The sequence below is a fragment of the Bubalus kerabau genome, chromosome 19 (genome assembly GCF_029407905.1).
Source record: "Bubalus kerabau isolate K-KA32 ecotype Philippines breed swamp buffalo chromosome 19, PCC_UOA_SB_1v2, whole genome shotgun sequence".
Taxonomy (NCBI): Eukaryota; Metazoa; Chordata; class Mammalia; order Artiodactyla; family Bovidae; genus Bubalus; species Bubalus kerabau.
This window is the reverse complement of record NC_073642.1, coordinates 56,011,438-56,034,767: the sequence shown is the minus strand read 5'-3', so window position 1 is coordinate 56,034,767 and position 23,330 is coordinate 56,011,438. Positions and strand designations below refer to the sequence as shown.

General features: G+C 42.3%; 2 protein-coding genes across 2 annotated transcripts in view; one reads left to right on the top strand and one right to left on the bottom strand.

The window, feature by feature from the left end:
* Window positions 1-23,330, bottom strand: part of SERF2 (small EDRK-rich factor 2) — a 202,927-nt gene that overhangs the window by 44,440 nt on the left and 135,157 nt on the right. The window lies entirely within an intron of this gene.
* On the top strand, window positions 48-18,669 carry CATSPER2 (cation channel sperm associated 2). Its single transcript, XM_055556280.1, has 13 exons — window positions 48-165; window positions 843-989; window positions 1,740-1,913; window positions 2,513-2,581; window positions 9,033-9,205; window positions 9,739-9,894; window positions 10,170-10,294; window positions 11,669-11,847; window positions 12,061-12,160; window positions 12,480-12,536; window positions 15,308-15,519; window positions 15,889-16,056; window positions 17,433-18,669. The coding sequence occupies exons 2-13, from the start codon at window positions 845-847 to the stop codon at window positions 17,462-17,464; spliced, it is 1,590 nt and encodes a 529-aa protein (XP_055412255.1). The 5' UTR covers window positions 48-165; window positions 843-844; the 3' UTR covers window positions 17,465-18,669.

Genomic DNA, 23,330 nt, shown 5'->3' with positions numbered 1-23,330 from the left:
GGCCGCAGTGTGGCAGCCGCCGATTGGCTGTGCGGCGCCCGCGTCGGGCGGGCGGGACCAGCTGGTAACCGCCGAGTGGCCGGAGCGTGGGGCGGGGCCGAGGCGGCGAGCGCCGGGGCGACCGGGGCCGCGAAGGGGGGCCCGGGTCGCTGGTTGCTGCTGGGGGTGGGTCCGGGGACCAGCCGGAACCCGGGACCGGGCGGGACCGGGCGGGAGCCGGACGTGTGGCGCTGCGGAGCTGGGAGCCGACCCTGAATTCGTCCCGCCTGCGGAGAGCCGAGCTCAGGGGGCGCCAGAACCGGAGGCGGAGGAGTTGAAGTCAGGGCTGAGTGGGCGGAAGAGAGCCTGGGCTGAGATGAGGCCCAGGAGCGAGAATTGAGAGAAGGAGCTGGCACCCGAGGGAGCGCGTTGGAGTGGTCACGCTTGGGATCGGACACATTTTCAAAATGTCAGGCTGTTGCCTTTTATCCAGTTCCTCGTGGAACTGGGTTTTTCTTTTCGGAGCCAGTTCCTGAGCCCTCCCTCTGTCCCATCTCATTGCATTACCTGGCTCCCTCAGGTCCAGGTGGTGCTTGAATTCCTCTTTGTCCAACCCGGGACTCCTAGCTTTTGTGGCTGCTGCATTTAACTGGAACTGCTGTCACACGGGTGAAGGCGCCCGGCCGCTTAGTCCGCTACGCAGATTCTTTAATGACTCCCGTCTCCTTTTGTTTCAAAAGGCCTTGAGTCTGAGTACAATGTATTTGTCCTCTTAAGGGCGAAGACCTTGGGAGAAAGGGAAGAGAATCTCTAAGCCTTGGTGCAACTCCAAAAATGAAATGACACTTTTATTTTCTTAACAGACATGGCCACTTATCACCCATCAGGACACATGCAACTACCCCGGGCTGATGCCATTCGTTCCCGGCTCATTGATACTTTCTCTCTCATCGAGCATCTGCAAGGCTTGAGCCAAGCTGTGCCACGGCACACAATCCGAGAGATACTTGGTCAGCAGCCTGTTTCTTCACTAAGATACATTTAAGGCTCCCATCCACACCCTTCCCAGGTGGCACAGTGGTAAAGAATCCACCTGCCAATGCAGGAGATGCCAGTTTCATCCCTGGATGGGGAAGATCTCCTGGAGGAGGAAATGGCAACCCTCTCCAGTATTCTTGCTTGGAAAATTCCATGGACATAGGATCCCGGGTCTGGGGGGGCAGGGAGGGTGGGCGGCTACAGTCCCTGGAGTCACAAAGAGTGGGACACAGCTGAGTGACTGAATACACACACACATGTAACCACATCCTCCAAAGAGTAGGAAGCAGAGAAAATTTTAAGGGTGGAAAATTCAGGGGAGATTGGTTTGGTTGCAGCTTTAGAAAGTTACACCAAACCTGATAAAGACAATAAATAAAGCTCTGAATCCAGGAGATAGAACTATGTCCCTCGTTTTTAGGCCTAGGATAGCTAGTAGCCCTGGCTGGCCTGGATGTTTCCACCAAAGACACTGAAAATTTTGAGGGTTGAACCTGTAACTTATCTTGGGCATGAACAGTGTTGGTCATAAACAATAAGTTAGCTCTTACTTCAAACTAGTATTAGTTGCTATGTGAAGGAACAGCAAGGTAAGCCCTCGGGGGTGTTGGAGGGGTCCATTACTTAACAAGTGTTTCTGCCCCTCAACCCTACCTGCTCTTGATACTCCCAAAGATTTCTTTTTATGTTTATCCACTGTCCCTTTTTTATTTTTGATGTAGATTCTTCCCGTCAGAAGAAGCTTATGTTGGGAGATCAACACCAGCTTGTACGCTTCTCCATAAAACCTCGTCATGTAGAACGGATTACACATGCCCAGAGGCTAATGAGCACCCTTCGAGTGCGATGCAGCGAGAGGCCACCTCTTTCCTTATGGGCTGGATGGGTCCTTGAACGTATCCTTTCATGCCACTTATTTTTTTTTAACATTTATTTTTTATTGGCGTATGGCCAGTTGACAGTGTTGTGATAGCAGACAGCAAAGGAACTCAGCCATGCATAAACATATATCCATTCTCTCCCAAGCTCCTCTCCCATCCAGGCTGCCACAAAACATTGAGCAGAGTTCCCTGTGCTATGCAGTAGGTCCCTGTTGGTTGTCCATTTTAAATATAAGTGTGTACATGTCAATCCCAAACTCTCTAACTATCCCTTCCTCCCAAACTCCCCACCCCCGACAAGAGTTGTGTTTTTTTGTTTTGTTTTGTTTTGGGTTATGCCCCATGGCATGTGGGACCTTAGTTCTCGGACCAGGGATTGAACCCACACCCGCTGCATTAGAAGGCAGAATCTTAACCACTGGACCACCAGGGAGGTTCCTCATGCCACTCATTTTTATCCCATTTTACTCACTCTTGCCTCATCATCTGCCTAAGGACTTATTTTTTCCTTCCCAAACTCCATTTTCTTCTCATTAGGGTTCTATTGCCCTAATTGTGTCCCCTGCATAAATTAGAAAGAACTTCATTCTGTATGTTTTCTTAAGAGAAGACAGGTCCTATCTTCAGAAACTTTATCATCTTCCTCATCTTCTTGAATACAGTTGTACTGATGGTTGAAATAGGTGAGAACTCACATTGAATGAAAGGATGGGGGTCATTGTTCCTTCAAGTTGATCACTTTACACTTTTGAATGTTATTTGAATTGTGATAGTGACAATTATATTAAGTCTCCTGGATTTGTGCAACTGCTAAGACCTAGAAGCATTGGGAGGGCTCTCAAAAGTAGTCTAAGGTAGTCCAGGCACTTAGAGGTAGGGGTAGCAGGCTCCTAAGGAATTGGAGATGGGAAAACCACCCGTATTTCTTGTGTTAGTTTAGTCTAATACAGTAAGTCCCCTACATATGAACGAGTCATTCCGAGAGTGTATTCATAAGTCCAACAAAGTTAGTCAAGGTACCCAACACCATCTACTATATAGTGCTAACATACTGTAATAGGTTTATGATACTTTTCACACAAATACTATGTAAAGAAAAAACAAATAAGGGCTTCCCTGATGGCACAGTGGTAAAGAATCCGTCTGCCAGCGCGTGAGACACAGGTTCGATCCCTGGTCCAAGAGGCTACCACATGCCATGGAGCAACAATCCTGTGTGCCACAGCTGTTGAGCCTGTGCTCTGGAGCCTGTGTACCCTAGAGCCTGTGCTTTGCAACAAGAGAAGCCACCACAGGAGAAGCCTGTACACCTCGACTAAAGTGTCCCTGTTCATCACAATTAGAGGAAGCCCATGCAACAACAAAGACCCAGCACAGCCAAAAATAAATTTTAAAAATTTAAAAACTGAAAAAAATAAAACATTTTAAATCTCACAGTACAGTACCCTGAAAGGTACACTACAAGATTTGGCACACAGCAGTTGGCATTGAGTGAACAAGCAAGAAGAGGTACTGACTGGAGGAGGGAGAGGAGGTGGGAGATGGTAGAGCTGAAGCATCATTAACCATAGGAGATGGAGGGCAAGCTGCAATTTCATTCATGCCTGATGTTGATGGTTCCTTGCCGAATTCAATTCTATCTATGCTCATGAAAGAAACAATCCAGTGATGTCTGGGTCGTAGCTCTTTTTTTTTTTTTCTCTCGTCTTCGATGACACGGGGGCGCTGGATTGTGTTCTGAACGGCTGCTGCAACCTTTGTGTACTGTTCTATGTTCGGGTTCTGTGCCTCAAAAGCTAAAAGTATCTCAAATAAAATCCCCTCGCCATTTCCTGCGTTGTGACTCTCTCTGGTTCTTCAGTTACTTCTTTCTCTTGTCTCTCTTCGTTCCTTTCTCTGGACCTCCGATTTCTGGTGCCTCTTAGCAGTACCAGCTACATTACCACTGTTTTTACACTTGCTTCTGGACATCCTGGTCTTGAAATAAAGATACTGTACTCTATGTGGTACTGTACAGTAAAGTACACGAAAGCACAACCACTTGTAAAGGATGCACACACATGACCGTGTACACCAGACACATGAGCTAACTTATGTGATTGGATATGTGAACGCACATTGGCATCTTTGAAAGTTTGCAACTTGAAGGTTCGTGTGTAGGGGACATACTGGTGTTTTTTTTTGTTTTTTTGTTTGTTTGTTTGTTTTTAATATAATGGATCTCCTAATAGAGATACTGAGTGCCTATCAGCCTGTGATCCAACATTTACATTTTTACAAATAGATTTAGAAAGATTAAGTACAAATAAGAAAGCTCACAATGTATGTAAAGGTACAACTAAGATGTTAGATGAGCCAGAAGAATGACTTAAAAAGTAAATGACTCTAAAACCAGTCATAAATTTTGTGAAATGTATTAAAAGCAAAAGAATGTTTGAAAAATCAATGAACTCATTTGATTACGTCTCAAACAAACCACTCAGAAAGGAGAGTAGAAGTACTCACTTCCTCATTCCGTCACTATTTGGGGGATGTTTCCCACCTTAACAGTAGTCTTTTAATGCAGTCAGGTCAGAAGTATTTTAAGACCCAACAGTAATTGGTGTCATTGGCCAACTCCAGTATACTATATGCTTTGAACTCTTTTATTTCCTCCCCACAGTGGTGAGGATTTTACCCACATTTCCTATTTCTTGTTAATCATGATAATTGGCAAGTGTTTACCTTGTAGGATTAGGGATATAGACTTAAGCCTTAGAATATAAAGTAAATATATGAGATTCCCTGGATCTAATGGGCAGTAACTATATGGAATTCCTTGGATCTAATGGGCAAATCAAAATAGAACAACACTAACCATTCTTTTTGGTAAAATAGCTGAATATGAAATATGATTATTGTGTCAGAGAAACGGTGGACTGCCTATGTGGCAACCACCTGGCAAGATCATTAAATACCTTCTCATGGAAAGAACCCGCCTGCCAATGCAGGAGACATAAGAGGTGAGGGTTTCGTCCCTGGGTTTGGAAGATCCTCTGGAGGAGGGCATGGCAACCCACTTCAATATTCTTGCCTGGAGAATCTCATGGACAGAGGAGCCTGGCAGGCTATAGTCCATAGGGTTGCAAAGAGTTGGACAGGACTGAAGCAACTTAGCATGCACGCATGATAGAAAGGCAGGAGGGAGTTGGCAGAGGGAAATAATTTGTGACTAACAGTTTTTTGAATAGACTAATTTGTGTGATAAACATTAAGACTTTGTTTAGATTTTTAAAAGCAGTTTTCCAGATCATAAATATTACTGTTAGAGATAGGGAGAAAAATAGTAATGTAAGTAACAGTTCTCTAGATCAAAGCTCCCCAATCTTTGTTGTCCTATGACTTTGCTTCCCAGGAAAACATATATAACTTTGAAAACCTCCTTAGTAATTATAATCATTTTATTTTATCATGTTTTTTCTGTGATATGGAGAAATAAATTGAAGTAAAAATATTTTAAAGTAACATGTTACTATTTTATTTTAGTGTTATAATTTTAATCATAAAATGTGAGTAAATTTATACTTTTTCCATTTTATAAGTGATCATGCTTTTTTAAAATAAAGTATATTATTTGTCTAGAAATTAATTTTTATGTGGCATTATATATTGAGTCAACAAAGCTAGTGGAGGTGATGGAATTCCAAGTAAGCTATTTAAGATCCTAAAAGATGATGGTGTTAAAGTGATGCACTCAATATGTCTGTAAATTTGGAAAACTCAGCAGTGGCCTCAGAGCTGGAAAAGGTCAATTTTTATTCAAATCCCAAAGAAGGGCAATGCCAAAGAATGTTAAACTACAGTGCAGTTGCACTCATTTCACACGCTAGGAAGGTTATACTCAAAATCCTTCAAGCTAGGTTTCAGTAGTACATGAACCAAGAACTTCCAGATGAACAAGCTGGGTTTAGAAAAGGCAGAGGAATCAGAGATCAAATTGCCAACATTTGTTGGATCATAGAGAAAGCAAAGGAATTACAGAAAAACATCTGCTTCATTGACTACACTAAAATCTTTGACTGTGTGTATCACAACAAACAGGTAACTTCCTTACCTCTCTCCATAGAAATCTGTATGCCAGCCAAGAAGCAACCGTTAGAACCCAACCACTGACAGGTTCAAAATTGGGAAAGGAATACAGGGATGTATATTGTCACTCTGATTATAAATCTGTATGCAGAGTACATCATACAAAATGCTAAGCTGGATGAATCACAAACTGGAATCAAGACTGCTGGGAGAAATATCAACAACCTCAGATTTGTAGATGATATCACTCTAATGGCAGAAAGTGAACAAGAACGAGTCTCTTGATGAGGGTGAAAGAGAAGAGTGAAAAAGCTGGCTTAAAACTCAACATTCAAAAAACTAAGATCACTACAAAGTACAAAATTAACAACAACAACAACAACAAAAAACTAAGATTATGGCATCTGTTCCCATCACTTAATGGCAAATAGAAGGGGAAAGAGTGGAAGCAGTGACTGAGTTTGTTTTCTTGGGCTCCAGAATCACTGCAGACAGTGACTGTAGCCATGAAATTAGGAGACGCTTGCTCCTATACTTCCCTCATAGCTCAGTTGGTAAAGAATCCACCTGCAATGCAAGAGACCCTGGTTCGATTCCTGGATCAGGAAGATCTGCTGGAGAAGGGAAAGGCTACCCACTCCAGTATTCTGGCCTGGAGAATTCCATGGACTATACAGTCCATGGGGTTTCAAAGAGTCTGAGCGACTTTCACTGCTCCTTGGAAGGAAGTCTATGACAAACCTAGACAGTGTATTAAAAACCAAAGGCATCACTTTGCCAACAAAGGTCCATATAATCAAAGCTATGGTTTTTCCAGTGGTCATGTACGGATGTGACAGTTGGATCATAAAGAAGCTGAGCACCAAAGAATTGATGCTCTTGAACTGTGGTGTTGGAGAAGACTCTTGAGAGTCCCTTGGACAGCAAGGAGATCAAACCAGTCAATCCTAAAGGATGTCAACCCTGAATATTCATTGGAAGGACTGATACTGAAGCTGAAGCTCCAATACTTTGGCCATCTGATGTGAAGAGCTGACTCATTGGAAAAGACCCTGATGCTGGGAAAGATTGAAGGCAAAAAGAGAAGGAGGAGGCAGAGGATGAGATGGTTGGATGGCATCACCAACTCAATGGACATGAGTTTGAGCAAACTTTGAGAGATAGTAAAGGACAGGGGAGCCTGGTGTTCTGCAGTCCATGGGGTCACAAAAAGTCAGACATGACTTAGCAACTGAAGAACAACAACATATGTTAAGTTTGGTTTGGGTAGCAAATATATTTACTTTATTGGTTTTTTTTTTTTTTTTTTTGGCTGTGTTGGATGGCTAACGGGATCTTTGTTCTCTGATCAGGGATCAAACCCTGGCCTGTGGCAGTAAAAGTGCCTCCTAACCACTGGACCCTGGGTCACCAAGGAATTCCCTATGTATTATATTTTTATAGTTTTTGTTTCTTTCAAAAAAATTAGATATGTACTAGTTTTAGGTTTACAACATTGTGTATTATATGTTAAATACATGTTATATATGTTAAAGTGTAGGTGAAAATTTAATTATGTGTTCAGGCATAAAAAAATAGGAACTAATCTTCTAGAATGATATTGGTAATTCTTCGCACTTCAGACACCAATTGGCTTATTTTTATACTTTTCATATTTTGCTTCTAAATGGTGAGAGTGAGAAAAGAAAGTAGATTTGGCTTATTTGCAAGCCCTTCTCTGAAAATAACACATCATGAGTGTGAATAGTCCTTATTTCCAACAAAAAAAACCCTGAGTATAACACAATTTTAGCACTGATTTTTGAGGTTCTAGAGATATCTTTATGTGCTAAATAAAATTTTCTATCAGATGAATGCAATTTATAGAATCTGATGAAGATTGTCTTGAAATAAACTTGCAGGATTATTCTTTTGCTGTCCATGAAGTTGTATTTGAATATCAGTGTTCCTTACTTCATAATAGATGTAATTAGCCAAAACATTGCTGAAAACAATAACAATTTATAACTGAGTATGTATCAAAATTTCACAGCAGTTTGTGTTGTTCAAGGTGATTGATTATTCTCTTCTTGTCTCTATTAACCGCCAGGCATTTCAGTCATAGTGCCTTTGGAGGTTCTCAGATTATTCTGTTTCAAAGAGAAACAAATCATTATTTAGCTTTTAAACCTATTTTGATCTTAATGCTTTTTTTTACAGCATGATATACATCTATTAAATGTATAGAAGAGGTGAAGAGGGTTGAAAGATGAGTTAAGAAATCAAAGTTAGCAAATAGGTTCTACAGAGGGTTCAATTTGGATTCAGTTTGCAGAATAAAATCAATTTTAGGCAAAATAGAAAGGGAACGCTTTAAAACTAACAAAAGGACTTTCCTGGTGGTCCAGTGGTTAAGGATCTGCCTTCCAATACAGGGGACATAGGTTCAGTCCCTGGTCTGAGCCTAAGATCCCACATCCTGAGAGGCAGGTAAACTCACCTGCATGACTAAGCCCACCCACGAGCCACAACTAGAGAGAGGCCCCTGCGCTGGGAAGCCTGTGTGCTGCCCACATGCCCCAGTGAAGACTCAAGCACAGCCAAATAAATAAAAATAACAACCATGTAGTTTCTTGTTATAGCCTAATACATCCCATGAATTTGGTTTCTTGTTCCTAGACATGTTATAAAACCGTGGCCCTACATTTGCATTCTTTTCTGAAGGCCCGTTGCTGCTTTGTGAAGTTTGGTGTTCCGCTAACACCAAACAACAGACAGCAGACAGCATTGGTGGTCGTTAAGCAATTCCTTGGTGACTTTCTGACCCCAGAGCGAGAAGGCAGTAACTTGTAGCTGTTAACACGTACCAGAACCAACAGGAGATGACTTGAAGCTATTTTTCATGTTCAGTTCTGTTTCATAGGTTGAACCAACAACAGTATTAAGGAAAGAAACTCCTTAATTTTCCAAAAGAAAAATGGCATAGCAGTGGGCACAACTGTGGCTTTTTAGCAGTTGCTAATCATTCTCTATCATTCAACTTCCCCCTTCTTTAAGCTCTACTCATCCTTTGCTCTATTCTCACAGAATTGCTCGAATCTGCAAATACCCGATTGGAGCCACTGAAGCTGACTCTGGAGGTGGCAGCTTGGTTCATCTTGCTTGTTTTCATCTTGGAGATCCTTCTTATGTGGCTATCCAGCTTTTTCCTCTTCTGGAAGAATGCCTGGAACGTTTTTGACTTTGTGGTCACAGTATTGGTAAGGATAGATGGATATCCTGAAGATTAATTTACTGGATGGAGAAATGTGCCTAGGTGAATCAAAGACAAGAAAAGATAATTACAGTATAGGAAGAAACAAATAGAAATGTACCTAACTTCCTTATTTTGGTTGTTTCTTCTCTAAAACTAAAAGTCAGGCATTGCATGAGTTGTTATTGGAAGCAAGGAAGAATCTAATCACATTAACCTCAGCAATAACTTCTACCAGTTACTAGGCACTTATTAAATGTCAGGAACTATCCTGTTTTACTTGCTTTTTTTTTTTTTCATTTGAGCTCCACAGTAATCCAATGAGATAAGCACTGAGATAATCCCCTTTTTACATCTGAGCAAGTTGAAATGCAGAGTTTAAGTAATTTTTTATAGGAAGACTGAATAGGAAACAGTCCCCAGAAAATGCTATTCAAAGGATAATGACCAAAGAACTATGAAAAAGAAGAGATAAAAAAAGGGCAGCTGTACTGGGTGCTTTGAGGGGTATATTTTACTCACAATCTGTGTTTCCTACAGTCCCTGATTCCTGAGATTGTGGTGCTGGCAGGGGTAACAAGCAAACCTGTATGGCTCCAGTTGCTGAGGATCTGCCGGGTACTAAGGTCTCTCAAACTCTTTGCACGATTCCATCAAGTTCGAGTCATCATTTTGGCCCTGGTCAGAGCCCTCAAGGTAATTTGACTATTGCAGCTCTATCAGGTGGGCAAAGTGGAAAAACATGGGGATATAACATGAAACAGTCTGGGTGGGTGAAAGAAGGCAATAAGAGACCCTGTGAAATATTGTCCATGAGAAAGGGCTGGGGACAAGCCACTGTGTTCTAGAGATGACTGGGCTCAGGCTAGAAGTGAGGGTCTGGTGGGGGATTTCCAGGGTGGGCCTGACTGGGCTGTAGGTGGAAATCAGCCTAGTCTGGCCCAGCTCTGACTCAAGGTCATGACCTTTAGAGCATGACCTTCCTCTTGATGTTGCTGCTCATCTTCTTCTACATTTTTGCTGTGGCTGGTGTCTACTTCTTCGAGAATTACACCCGTTCAACTCGCCAGGACCTGGAGTATCATGAGTTCTTCTCGTAGGCAGGACCAGGGGGAGCCTCGGGGCTGGGGGAGAGAATCTGGACATGAGACTGGGAAGCGAATCCAAAGTGCAGTAATACACGTATAGTCTATTGTAAGAAATGGGAATAGAACACAGTAGGGAGAGGGAAAGAGAAAGCAAAGAATAATGAGTGGTATTAGCTCCAATTTTGAGAATAGGGCAGCTAGTTCCTGGTTTGCTCTGGGTTTTGCAAATTCAAACTTACCCTTATCAACTATCTTTAAAAAGTAGTATACTCCAGTGGTTAAGCCCTGGTTTCTATGCTTCAGTTACCTCTTTTGAAAAATGGGATTAAAAGTAGCATAAGTTCATGAGTATAGGGATAAATGATGTAATTTATTTAAGCACTTACACAGCATTTCACACATTTCACACACATCAATAAATGTTACCATGACTCTCAAGCATGGTCACTGGTTTTACTGCAATCTCTCAGTGTAGAAATTACATATGAACACACTTACATTCTTTCAAAAGTAAAACCTCCTAGTAATCTCTGTCTAGAGAACTCTGATTACTAGTAGAAAGTCTATTTGGATTTAGAGGATACAAAGTTATTTATGAATTGGAATCCAATCTTGTCAGCACTTCTCAGCTCTCTTATCTTAGACTAATAGGTGGTTTTGTAAGAGTATTGATTTAGGGAAGTCATAGAATTCATTCTATTCAGGCTCTGATGTTTTCAATAATTTGTATATGGAGGGATAAGAGGGAAATTTTTGATATCTTCTGAGATCTTTTGTGATATATTCATCATCATTCATTATTTGGAATCACATGTTTATGCCACACATCCATCCACTTACTTGGCTATCAATTCATGCAGCAAACCAAGTAGGCATGATGTTTGCTAAATTTGTGACTCTACCAGGTGAAGTCCATAGAACAGTGTAGAATGAACTTGCAAAAATAATGTGTAGTTGGTGATTCAATTTTTTAAAATTTATTTATTTTAATTGGAGGCTAATTACTTTACAATATTGTGGTGGGTTTTGCCATACATTCACATGAATCAGCCATGGGTGTACATGTGTTCCCCATCCTGAACCCCCCTCCCTGGTGATTCAATTTTTAAACATTCAGTTAATATCTATGTATTGAGTACCTACTGTGCCCCAGGCACTGATGGAATACTGAGAGATATTCATAGATTATTCATAACAAAGGAAAAGCAAGTAAAGCAATTTCAAACTGAAGATTAGGTTAAAAAAAAAAACCAGTATGGTAGAAAAGGAGCCAAAGTCAGAGCAAACTGCAAAGAAGTGCTCGTATGTTGCTGTGAGAGTACAAATGGTAGTGTTTCGTAGAGAATTAGCTCCCTCTGTACTCACATCTCCTTTTTCTTTAGGGACCTACTGAATTCCATAGTAACCGTGTTCATTCTCTTCACCCTGGACCACTGGTATGCACTGCTTCAGGACACCTGGAAGGTGCCTGAGGTCAGCCGCACCTTCAGCAGCATCTATGTCATCCTCTGGTTGTTACTTGGTTCCATTATCTTTCGAAATATCATAGTAGCCATGATGGGTAAGCATAGAAGAGGTGAAACTTGGTGGGCAGGGGGGCTGGGAAGAAGTTAGAGTGAAAGCGAGGTTTGCTGGATTACAGAGGGAGAGAATCTGATGTAACAGGAAAGCGTGGGCCCTGGAATGGATGTTTCACTTGGTTTCTCCCCACCCAAGCGGTCTCCCCAGGTCTAGTCACCGCCGCCTTCCGACTCCTAATGGCCCTTTGGGGCAGTTACTAACTTCCAGAATATCAGGAATGAGCTGAACGAGGAGATGACACACCTGGAGGTCCAGCACAAAGCCGACATATTCAAGCGGCAGATTATCCAGAGGTCTGCTGCCTTATCTTCATACACACCTTCAGTTCTCGAGGGTTTCCCGATCCCACCCTCTATTTCTACTCCTTGGCCTTCATCCCGTTTCCCCCTGTGGGACAGATTTGCCTCAGAGTTAGAATTCCCCAGCTCTAAAATATTGCCCGATTCTTTATCCACTTTCAGGGCTTTCCTACTCTTTTTCACTCCTTTAGTACAACATGTTCTCACCCACTTTTCTTCACTTAATGATCAGAATTCTTTTATTTTTTCCTTACTACCCTCCTGCTTCCGTGTAACTCTCTTCACTGTTTTGCTTTTTTTTTTTTCTTTGCAGGAGACAAAACCTAATCCCTGAGGCACAGAGGTCAAGCATTAGCAAACTGGATGCCAGGTTAGGAGTGTATATGTGAAGTGGGATGCACACACGTGAAAGAGGTAGAAAACCAAAGGTGAAGATTGACTTTGAGAGAGGATTCTATTCCTTCAATAACTACTTATTATATCGGGTTGAACAGTGGCCTCCGAGAAGATATGTCCATGTCCTAACCCCCGGAACCTGTGAACATGACCTTATTTGGAAAAAAGGGTCTCTGCAGATGCAAATAAATTAAAGATCTTGAGATGTGATCACCCTGGATTATTCAGGTGGGCCATAAGTCCAGTGACTTATGGGAGATATGGGAGAGAAGACATTGACACAGAATAGGAGAAGCTGTCAAGACAGAGACAGAGATTGGAGTGATGCAACCACAAGCCAAAGTAAGCCAGTGGATGCCAGGCTTCTACCAGAAGCTAGAAGAAGCAAGGAACCTTCTGTCTTTGAGATTCCAAAGGGAGCATGGCCCTGTTGACATGTTGATTTCAGATTTCCAGCTTCCAGAATTGTGAGAGAATAAATTTCTGTTGTTTTAGGCTACCAAGTTTGTGGTAATTTGTTATCACAACCATAGGAAACTAGTAACAGTACCTTCCATGAAACAGATGCTATTCAAAGCCATGAATGTGCAGCAGTAGACAAGAGAGCAGAAAGAAAAAGAAGAAATGCATCAACTAATAATTATTGAATACTTACTAGTTGCTTGGAACATATCAGTGAACAAAATAGACAATAATGCCTGTTTTCATAGAATTTATATAAAGTAGGAGGAGGAAAGAGACAATAAACAATGAACATATTAAAAAGAAAATTAACATGTTAAAATATGATAAGCATTTAATATAAAAAGTGTATATGTGCATAACTGAGTCACTGCTGTTCAGCAGAAATTAACCCAACATTGCAAATCAACTATACTTCAATTAACAAATTTAAAAATATGATAAGCATTATGAAAAAGTAAAATGTAGAACAGGTTAAGGGGGATTGGAGTATAGGGTAGGGATTCATTATGGGTTTTAATTTTAAACAGAGTAGACTTATTGAGAAGGTAGCATTTGAGCAAAGACTTGGAGGACGTGAGGGCATTACTACATGGATATCTATGGGAGGAGTGTTATCGGCAGAGAAAACAGCTAGTGCAAAGGTCCTAAACAAGAAGCATGCCTGGTGGTGTTTGAGAAATGGCAAGGACACTATTGTGACTGAAGTAGAGTGAGCAGGGGGGAGAGTGATAGGAGATGAGGTCAGAAAGACAATGGGGACCTGATCCTGTAGGGCTGGGGGGACCGCTGTAAGGACTTAGGCTTTGATTTTGGGTGAAAATGGGAACAGAGCAGAGTAACGACATGTAATGACTTATGTTTAAGAAGGATTAGTCTGGGGACTTCCCTGGTGGTCCAGTGGTTAGAAATATACCTTGCAATGCGGAAATGGCACCCCACTCCAATGTTCTTGCCTGGAGAATCCCAGGGACGGGGGAGCCTGGTGGGCTGCCGTCTATGGGGTCACACAGAGTCAGACACGACTGAAGCAACTTAGCATCAGCAGCAGCAGCAGAGGCAGCAGAGAACGCAGGTTTGATACCTGCTCTGGAAAGTAAGATCCCATGTGTTGGGGCAACTAAGCCCACACACTGCAACTCAGACCCAGTGCAGCCAAATAAATAAATATTTTTCAAAAGAGAAAAGGATTGGTCTGGTTGCTGTGTTGATGATAGACTATAAGAAGAACAAAAAGAGAAGCGTAGAGATGAGTTAGGCTATGCTGCTGTCCAAATAAGAGATGTTGATGGTTCAGGCCAGAGTAGCACCAATACGAATGAGAAAAGATATATTTTGAAGGTAGAGTCAACAGGATTTCTTGGTGGGTTGGATGTAGGTTATGAGAGAAGAATTAAGGATGAGAGTCTGACCTGAGCAGGAAGGGTCAGTTAGCTGAGATGGGGAAGACTGTGAATGGAAGATTGGTGGGAAAAGAATTTAGTTTTGATTGGATTTAAGATGTCCATTAGACATTCAAGCTTTCTACATAAGTAAAAGTTATATATACAAGTTTTGTTTAAGGAGTGAGATCTGGACAAGGGGCTTAAATTTGCATCTGAAGTGAAAGTGTTAGTCATTCAGTCGTGTCTGATGTGACCCCATGGACTGTAGCCTGCCAGGCTCCTCTGTCCATGGAATTCTCCAGGTGAGGATACTGGAGTGGGTAGCCATTCCCTTCTCCAGGGGATCTTTCTGATCCAGGGATCAAACACGTGTCTCCTGCATTGCATGTCGATTCTTTGTCATCTGAGCCACCAGGGATCTAGGAGGCATTTAAACTCAGGAGATGAGATCCCCAAAGGAGCAACCATAAATGGAGAAAACATAAAGACCTGAGCCCACTGTCCCTCTAATAATGAGATGGAATCGAGGGCTCAGGGGGCATAGTTGTGGTGTAATAGACATAGGGCCAAGGGCTGTGGGTGGGGCTAAAACTCTGCAAAATAAGGTGGAGTGTGGAATGTGAAAGCCTGGATAAGATTGAGCACAGAAGTTATGCAGTGAAGGGCACTAATAGGAGTGCATCCCATTGGTTAATTTAGGTTGGATATGCTTAAACTTAGATCTTGACAGCAGTTTTTTAGGGGTGAGGTAGAAATTCAGAGGCTGAGATGCCACAACAGAGATGCCTCATTGCTTTAAGTTCTACTTTTAGGCCAGGGCCAGGACTAGAATAGTGATAGAACTAGTCATATCGTGTAGATGTATTTGAAGCAATGAAATTTCCTTTTTCACTTACAGAGATGCCAGTCAACAAGGGAGACCTTCAGACTTAACAGAAGCTTCTCAACAAGAGTCTAAACAGGGTGCCACTAGAAAGGGTTCAAAAGCATCTAAGTCAAGAACAAAGTCCTTGTCCAAAAGGAGAAAGTCTACATCTTCCTTCTCTTCTTCCTCCTCTTCATTTTCCTCCTGCTCGTCGGCTTCTAGCTCCAGATATTGTGACCTTATCGGTAAGCAGAAGGTTTCTTCCAGTTGAATTCAGACCCCTCTTTTTCATGAGACAGCCCAAAATCTTAATAGGAGTTCTCCCACTGTGTGTATTTCCCCATTTTCTCCACCAGTCCGATGTTCTGGCCTTGATTACTTTCTTCACACCTCTTCATTTCCTCTGTGATTCTGCTGCAGTTTTTAAAAGTATGGTTGTGGCTTTCTTTGTTTACTGTAAAAGTGGTTTCTTGGTGCTACACATTTTTTCCTTCTCTCCTTCCTGCATCCTCTTTCATCCCTGCTTTCTCCACCTCCACCCCCATAGAATTTATCAGCTTTTATCCAACTTCCATGAATCTCAATATATTTTTAAGAAGCATTCCTCCTTCTAGGTCAGCTGGACTGGGAGACTCACGTGCACCAGAATCTGCCTGGGCTAATGGACATGGATCAGGATGAACGTGTTGTCTGGCCTAGAGATTCACTCTTCCGGTATTTTGAGTTGCTAGAGAAGCTTCAGTATAACCTGGAGGAGCGTAAGCAGCTACAAGAGTTTGCAGGTATGCCATGGATGCTAGGAGTTAAGTTCATCAGAGCAGCATATATATACCTGGGGAGACAGAGTATGTTCACTGTTGTGGCATCTCAGCCTCTGAATTTCTACCTCACACCTAAAAAAGGCAAATTCAGCATTTGGCATATCACTTTCTGGGCATATGTCCTGATTTCTTCTAACCTAGTGAGGACCTGGCAACTCGGCTTCTCTGGTTGTTATTGTTTAGTCACTAGGTTGTATCTGACTCTTTGTGACCCCATGGACCATGGGATTCCCCAGGCAAGAGTACTGGAGTGGATTGCTGTCCCCTTCTCCAGGATCTTCCCGACCCAAGGGTTGAACCTGTGTGTCTTGTGCTCCTGCATTGGCAGACAGGTTCTTTTCCACTGTGCCACGTGGGAATCTCCCTGGTAGGGGACACAAATCCTGTGACGTCTGAGAGCTGATATCCCAAGAGAAAAGTACCCAGTTCCAGCTGTTGAGAATTAGGATAGTAAGGTGGGCTTTTGCTCTGTTTGGGCAGCCCAGCCGCTTTTGAAATGCGAGTTTCCTCTCTTTGAAGGTCACCTTTCAGGCCCAGGCAGTAAGGGCCTCAGGCTCAAGTTTGATAGCTGTGAGGATTGGGTAGTTGGCAGAAAGCTCTCAAGAGCCCGCTGTCCTCAAGAGATTTATGAATTCTCTTCCTTTCAGTCCTTTCTAGAGTCAGCCGACGCAGAGACAATATGTGATTGAAATAGAGGAGTTTGGTTTAAGCTGAGAACTACCTACTCAAAATTATCTTTCCTAATTTTCTCACTTGAGATTTTGCTACCTGGAGATTAATTTGGATCAATGAATTTTTCCTCTAAGAAGAAAAAAACTAGAAGAGTTAGGGGCATTTTTATTAGTGTTATCCTCCTAATACCTCCAAATACCTATCCTCCTTTTATTAGCATTTTATTAGTGTTATCCTCCTAATACCTGGCTAAAATCAACCCAAAGTGAAAATATCAATGAGGGAAGAGGAATGTGACCCCCAGAGGAGGGCACAGGAGAGCAATAAGAGGAATTTGTAACATTGAAACATGGAATTGAGAGCAGGATGTCAGACAGGTTTTGCCTGCTTCAAAATGGTGCATTTTTCCAGTTGTCCTGGCCCTGCCTCCCGATGTGTTCTGGGGAGAACAAGGTGAAGGGGAGGTAAAGGTAGCAAGGTGGTTTCTTTAAATACGGATTAATTCATCTGTGGCAAAGAGGACAGACTCATACAGCTTAATTTAGAGTAAAGATTAGTAAAGATGTGAGTAGGAACCTAGAACCCAGAGAAGCAGGATCTTCACCAAACATTTGTATGTTCTGAATATTCTTAGGTCTCCAGCCTCACAGTCTGTTTCTTTACAGTGCAGGCACTGATGAACTTTGAAGACAAGTAGAGCTGACAGTGGATGGCTTCACTATTTTTGGCCAACATAAATGAAGGAAATAGCTGGAAATGTAGAATTCAAAGTCTAATAAATCCTGTTGATAATTGTGCAGTGATCTGTCTCGGAGACAGAGGGGATACTGAAAGATAACAAGATCAGGTGAAAAGTTGGTTCAGATGCCGCTGGGGGCCCCGGTCCTTGGCTTGCTACCCTTGCCACAGCTCCTGAGTCTCACTCTTCCCTTGGCATTGCCACTACCGCCCCCGTCTTTTCTGAAGCATCTACTTCCTACTAGAGTCCTAATTTACCTCACTAGTGAGTACAAGTCCCTGGGGGTTGGGGGTGAGGCGACCCCAGAAGCTGTGAGTGTAACTAATTGAGAACTCTTGTTGCCATTACTTTGGCCAACTCACTGGAAAAAGACTGATGCTGGGAAAGACTGAAGGCAAAAGAAGGGGGTGACAGAGGATGAAATGGTTAGATAGCATCGCTGACTCAAAGGACATGAATTTGAGCAAACTGGGAGATAGTGGACAGGGAAGCCTGGTGTGCTGCAGTCCATGGGGTCGAAAAGAGTTGGACACAGTGACTGAACAGCAACAACAGTTGTTCCCATTGCTACTCTAAGAACATTGCTTCTCCTGTGCACCGTTAACTTTAATCAAAATTTTGATCAAAGTGTTTTCACCTGTTTCTGGGCCAAAACTGTGTCCCTTTTTTCCATTGCTATTTCTGAGGGCATTGAGTCCACTCTGTAGGGGGCAGAGCAGATCAGTATGTCCCACCGATTTTTAGTGTTAGAAGGGACCTCAGAATTAATCTGTCTCCCGTCAAAGTAGCAACACTTTACAGAACATCACTGAAAGGGGGTTATCCAATGTTTGATGTTTCTAGTTACTGGTAACATTATCTAGAGAGGATCCTGTTGGATGACTCAAATCTTTAGAAATGTTTATTATTAAAAATTCTGTCACTTGTTGAGTGTTAACATGTATGAACATATATATGTATGAAGAATACTTGAAACACTAAATTGTATACTCTAAAATGGTACATTTTATATTATATGAATTCTCAATTTTTAAAATAAAGTAAGTAAAGATTGTCTAAAACTAAGAACTAACATTATGTTTCAAGGAAAAGCATTTTAGTCATTTCCCATAAAATATGGAACAAAACACAAATGTTTGAAAAATAAACGTCAGTATTGTATTTAAAATCTTGTAATAATGGACTTCCCTGGTGGCTCAGTGGTAAAGAATCCACCTTCCAGTGCAGAAGACATGGGTTCAGTCCTTGGTCTGGGACGATCCCACTTGCCACAGAGCAGCCAGGCCCATGCACCTCAACTACTGAGCCCATGTTCTGCTACAAGAGAAGTCACCACAATGAGAAGCCTGTGCGCCTCCACTAGAGAACGGCCCCCACTCACCACAACGAGAGAAAATCCCAAGCAGCAATGAAGAGCCAGCACAACCAAAAATACATAAATAAAATTATAAAATCGTATAATAAGAAAGATGGCATCAGTATTTGGAACGAAGAACTACAGATACAATTTTAGATGCACTTGTGTACCTAGCAACCCCAAAGGAATCAACCAGAATTAGAGATGACAAAAGATTTCCATTTAGTGCAAATAGAAGAAAAGTGCACTGGACTCAGAAGCCTGGGAAACAGGAACATTTGAAGGACAGGAAGAGAAAGAGGAGCCAGGAAGAAGTCTGCGAGGGAAAAAAAAGAAGTCTGAGAGGGAGACTTCCCTGGTGGCCCAGTGGCTAAGACTCCACACTCCCAGTGCAGGGAGCCCGGGTTTGAGCTCTGGTCAGGGAGCTAGATCCCACATGCCACAACTAAGAGATTCCACATGCTGCGACTAAGGCCTGGTGCAGCCAAATAAATAAATTATATATATATATACACATATATAAAAGAAGGAGTTAAAAAAAATGAGGTAGCAAGCACAGGCCATTCATTTAAGAACGTGAAGTCACTCAGTCGTGTCCGACTCTTTGCAACCCCATAGACTGTAGCCTACCATAGACTCTAGCCTACAGGCTTCTCCATCCATGGCATTTTCCAGGCAAGAGTACCAGAGTGGGTTGCCATTTCCTTCTCCAGGAGATCTTCCCAACCCAGGGATCGAACCAGGGTCTCCCGCATTGCAGGCAGACGCTTTACCCTCTGAGCCATCAGGGAAGCCCTCCACTTCATTTAAGGTTGGGTATAAAAATCCAGAAGGGGAATCAGTCCTCATATAGCTATAATGTGCTTTTGAAATTTTAATGTGTGTATGTAACACCTGATTCAATAGGCCCTGAGGATGGGACCTGAGATTCTGTACTTTCTAACACGTCAACAAGTGAAGCCAATTCTGCTGGTCCTCAGACCCTACTCTGAGAAAAACTACTCAAAGAGGCTGCTCAGGGAATTCCCTGGCAGTTCAGTGGTCAGGACTCCACACGCTCACTGCCGTGGGCCCAGGTTCAATCCCTGGGTGGGGAACTAAGATCCTACATTCCACAAGCCCCACAGGCACGACCAAAAAAGTTTTTTTCTAAAGAAATAAAAATATTTCAGGGCCTAAGGATCAAACCCCACTGGCAATGAGTCCATTACTCCTCCAGCTCCCTTTTTATCCTTGCCCTGACCTAGTATCCCTGCTATTAGTGAGTAAAAGTCACTTGGTCATGTCGGACTCTTTGTGACCCCATGGACAATACAGTCCATGGAATTCTCTAGGCCAGAATACTGGAGTGGGTAGCCTTTCCCTTCTCCAGGGGTTCTTCCCAACCCAGAGAATGAACCCAGGTCTCCCACATTGCAGGCGGATTCTTTACCAGTTGAACTATCAGGGAAGCCCATCTATAACTATCCTTGAGTCAAGGAAGAGATTCAAACTCTATGCCAGGTAACTATGATGGTTCCTCAAGAGCATTTTGGAAGAGAAGTTAGGATTTAGATACAGTTGTGATGTAATTAAAATTTTTTTGCATACTGTTTGAAATAAGCTTTAATTTTGGACCATAGTTTCCCCGTTTGATCTCCAACTATCCCTCACATCTTCAAATATCATTGGATGGATACATAACTTTCTTTTATCTATGGTGTTTTTATTTTAAACTTTATTTTGTATTGGAGTTATAGCTGATTAGTAATGTGACAGTTTCAGGTGGCCAGCATAGGGGCTCCGCTACACATATACATGTATCCATTCTCCCCCAAACTCCCCTTCCCTCCTGTAGGATGTTTTTTGTAAGGTGTTTCTGTTTAAAGACACCTTATTAATTATAATATGTTGTTGATTCAGTAGCATTGGCCCCTTTCAACAGTACTATAACTCGCGCTTGAATAATGCTTATCATATACACGTTTTCTTGTAAGATGCATTGCAGCCTTCCTGTGCTTAGGAGCATGAAGCTGGGAAACCATTTTAAACAGTGAAATTACTAACAAAAAGCACAAAAATACTAAAATTGTTGCACTAGATAGATGGTGAAAAGGACACTTATTTACAGTGTGAGAAGAAGGTAGAGTATTGCCTTGTTTCCCATCCAAGTGCCAGCCAGGCCTGGCCCTGCTTAGCTCCTGAGATCAGATGAGATGAAGCACATTCAGGGTAGTATGGGCACCGACGAGTACTGCCTTATTTGACCTCAGCTAGGAATGTACACATCAAGCGACTCAGATTTTTCACCACTCGGCACATGTCTGTGAATGATTGTGAGATTGCCACGGTTACTGATTTTGGGGTCACAAATGCATTTTAGTGAGCAGAGGAATCCGCAAAGACAGAATTCACAAATAAGAATTGACTCTAAATGCTGCGTGATAAATCGGGGCTAATTAGCCTTATGACACTGCCTTCTCAACGTGTGGTTTCCAGGTTACCTCAACAGCATCACTCACTCGCTCTTAAGCTCTTTGGTCATTTACTATCCGTTAGCCAAGACTAATCACCTGACTCCACCTAACTGCAAGAGATCTGGGGGTTGCTTGGGTCCTTAGTAGTATATATCTATATTTCAGTTATAAAAGGCAAACTGGAAAGGGAGGAAAATGGGACTTCCTTGCAGTCCAGTGGCTAAGACACCAAGCTTCCACTGGAGGGGGCACAGGCTCAATCCCTGGTCGGTCGGGGAACTAAGATCCCAAATGCTTTACAAAGGGAAGCCCATGTTCTAATCAGAAAGCGCCCTGTGGTTGGTTTGGGGAATTGAGGATGTTTCAGATCTCTCAACTCCCTTGGCTCCTCCCAAGTATCTCCATTCCAGTTGCCAGATCATAGAGCATAGCAATCACCACACCAATCTAACCCACTTCACTTAAGCAAAACACATGATTAATTTCCTGCTCTGGACCCCTGTCACTTCAGTTTGTTGGTTCTGGATTGCTCTTATCCATGGATCGGAACTTGTCTTGCTTTTGTTGAACTTTTACCAGACTCTAAGCAGTAACTTGCTTATATTGAATAAGGCTGACATATTTGCTATAAACCCTAAGCACTTCACCCTCAGTTGGCACATCGTTTGAATCCTTGGCAGCAATAGGGCTGCTTAATCTGCTTCATCATCTGGTGGACTGCCAAGAATTTCCCCTTCTGGTTTGAGGAAGTCCTCATTGTTCCTTTCTCTGCTTGACTCAGCTAGTTCCATACTTGTTCTAAAGATCTTTCACTCAAGACACTACCTCTTGGTCACAATTTCTGTATTAATTACGACTCTGTAGCTTCAAATAAAAGAATCATATTGAGCTAGACTAATAACAGTAGTCACATTTAGTGAATGTTTATTCTGTACAGTGCCTAGCACATGATAGGTAGTTTGTTTTTTTTTTTTTTTGAATGAATGCCAGGCACTGTGCTGAATACTTTAAATGCCTTGTCAAATTTAACACTCATGACAACTCTATACTAGTATTTCTCATTTTGGCAGAAAAGGACACCAACACAGAAACTGCCCAGGACACACAGGATTTGAATCCAGTCGAGTCATATTTTGCTACCTTATCAGCAAAAGGGAGAATTTCTTTTAAGAGGGTTGTTACAGAACGAAGGGCAGAAATTTAAGTGGCTTGCAGGATGGGTTGGAACCAGGAGTAGGAAACTGTTGGGAACCCAGGCCGTATTCTTCCTCTGATTCTCCTCTCTGTTTTTCAGACTAGATGTGGTAACTCTGATGAGCAAAGAGAAAATATTGGCACAGTGAGGCAATAGATCATTTCACTGGTTCTAACTTTTTGACTCATTTTGGAAAATCCCAGCACCGCCCTCACCTCCTTTGATTGCCGTGGGCCAAGTTATTCTATTTCTTTGGGCCTCCATTTCCTCAACCATAAAATGAGAAGTTTTTACCAGAGGATTCCTCAAGTCTTTTCCAGTTCTAAAATTCTATGATCTTAATAGATCATAATGGATTTGAACATACGGGTTTGGGCGATAGAATAAAGAAGAGTTCTAAGGGAAGAAGAAGAGAATATGGTTTGAGTGAAGCCTTGGTGTTGAATTACTCTTTAGAGCTGGTGTCAAGTGAAGGCCTTGGGGATATATAAGCAGACGGCAGACAAGCCTTCTCACCCTGACCAGATCGGAGAGATGGATCTCTCTGATCTAAGAGCAGTGTCTCTTTCTCCCTCTCTCTGTGTGCATACACATGTGTGTGTGAGGAGTAGCCCCTTTGCGTAGTAATTTAACCTGGTTTCATTCTTTCTTTTCTCACCTCAGAATTTTCTAAGGGCTTTCACCTAGGCCACAGAAAGAAGGCCAGAGGACAAATCCAAACCCTGGAGTGACCGAATGAGCAAGTCACTCCTCTCTGGGTCTGTTTTCTTATCCATGGCACGAGAGATTTGGTCTGTGTGATCTCTGAAGTCCTGC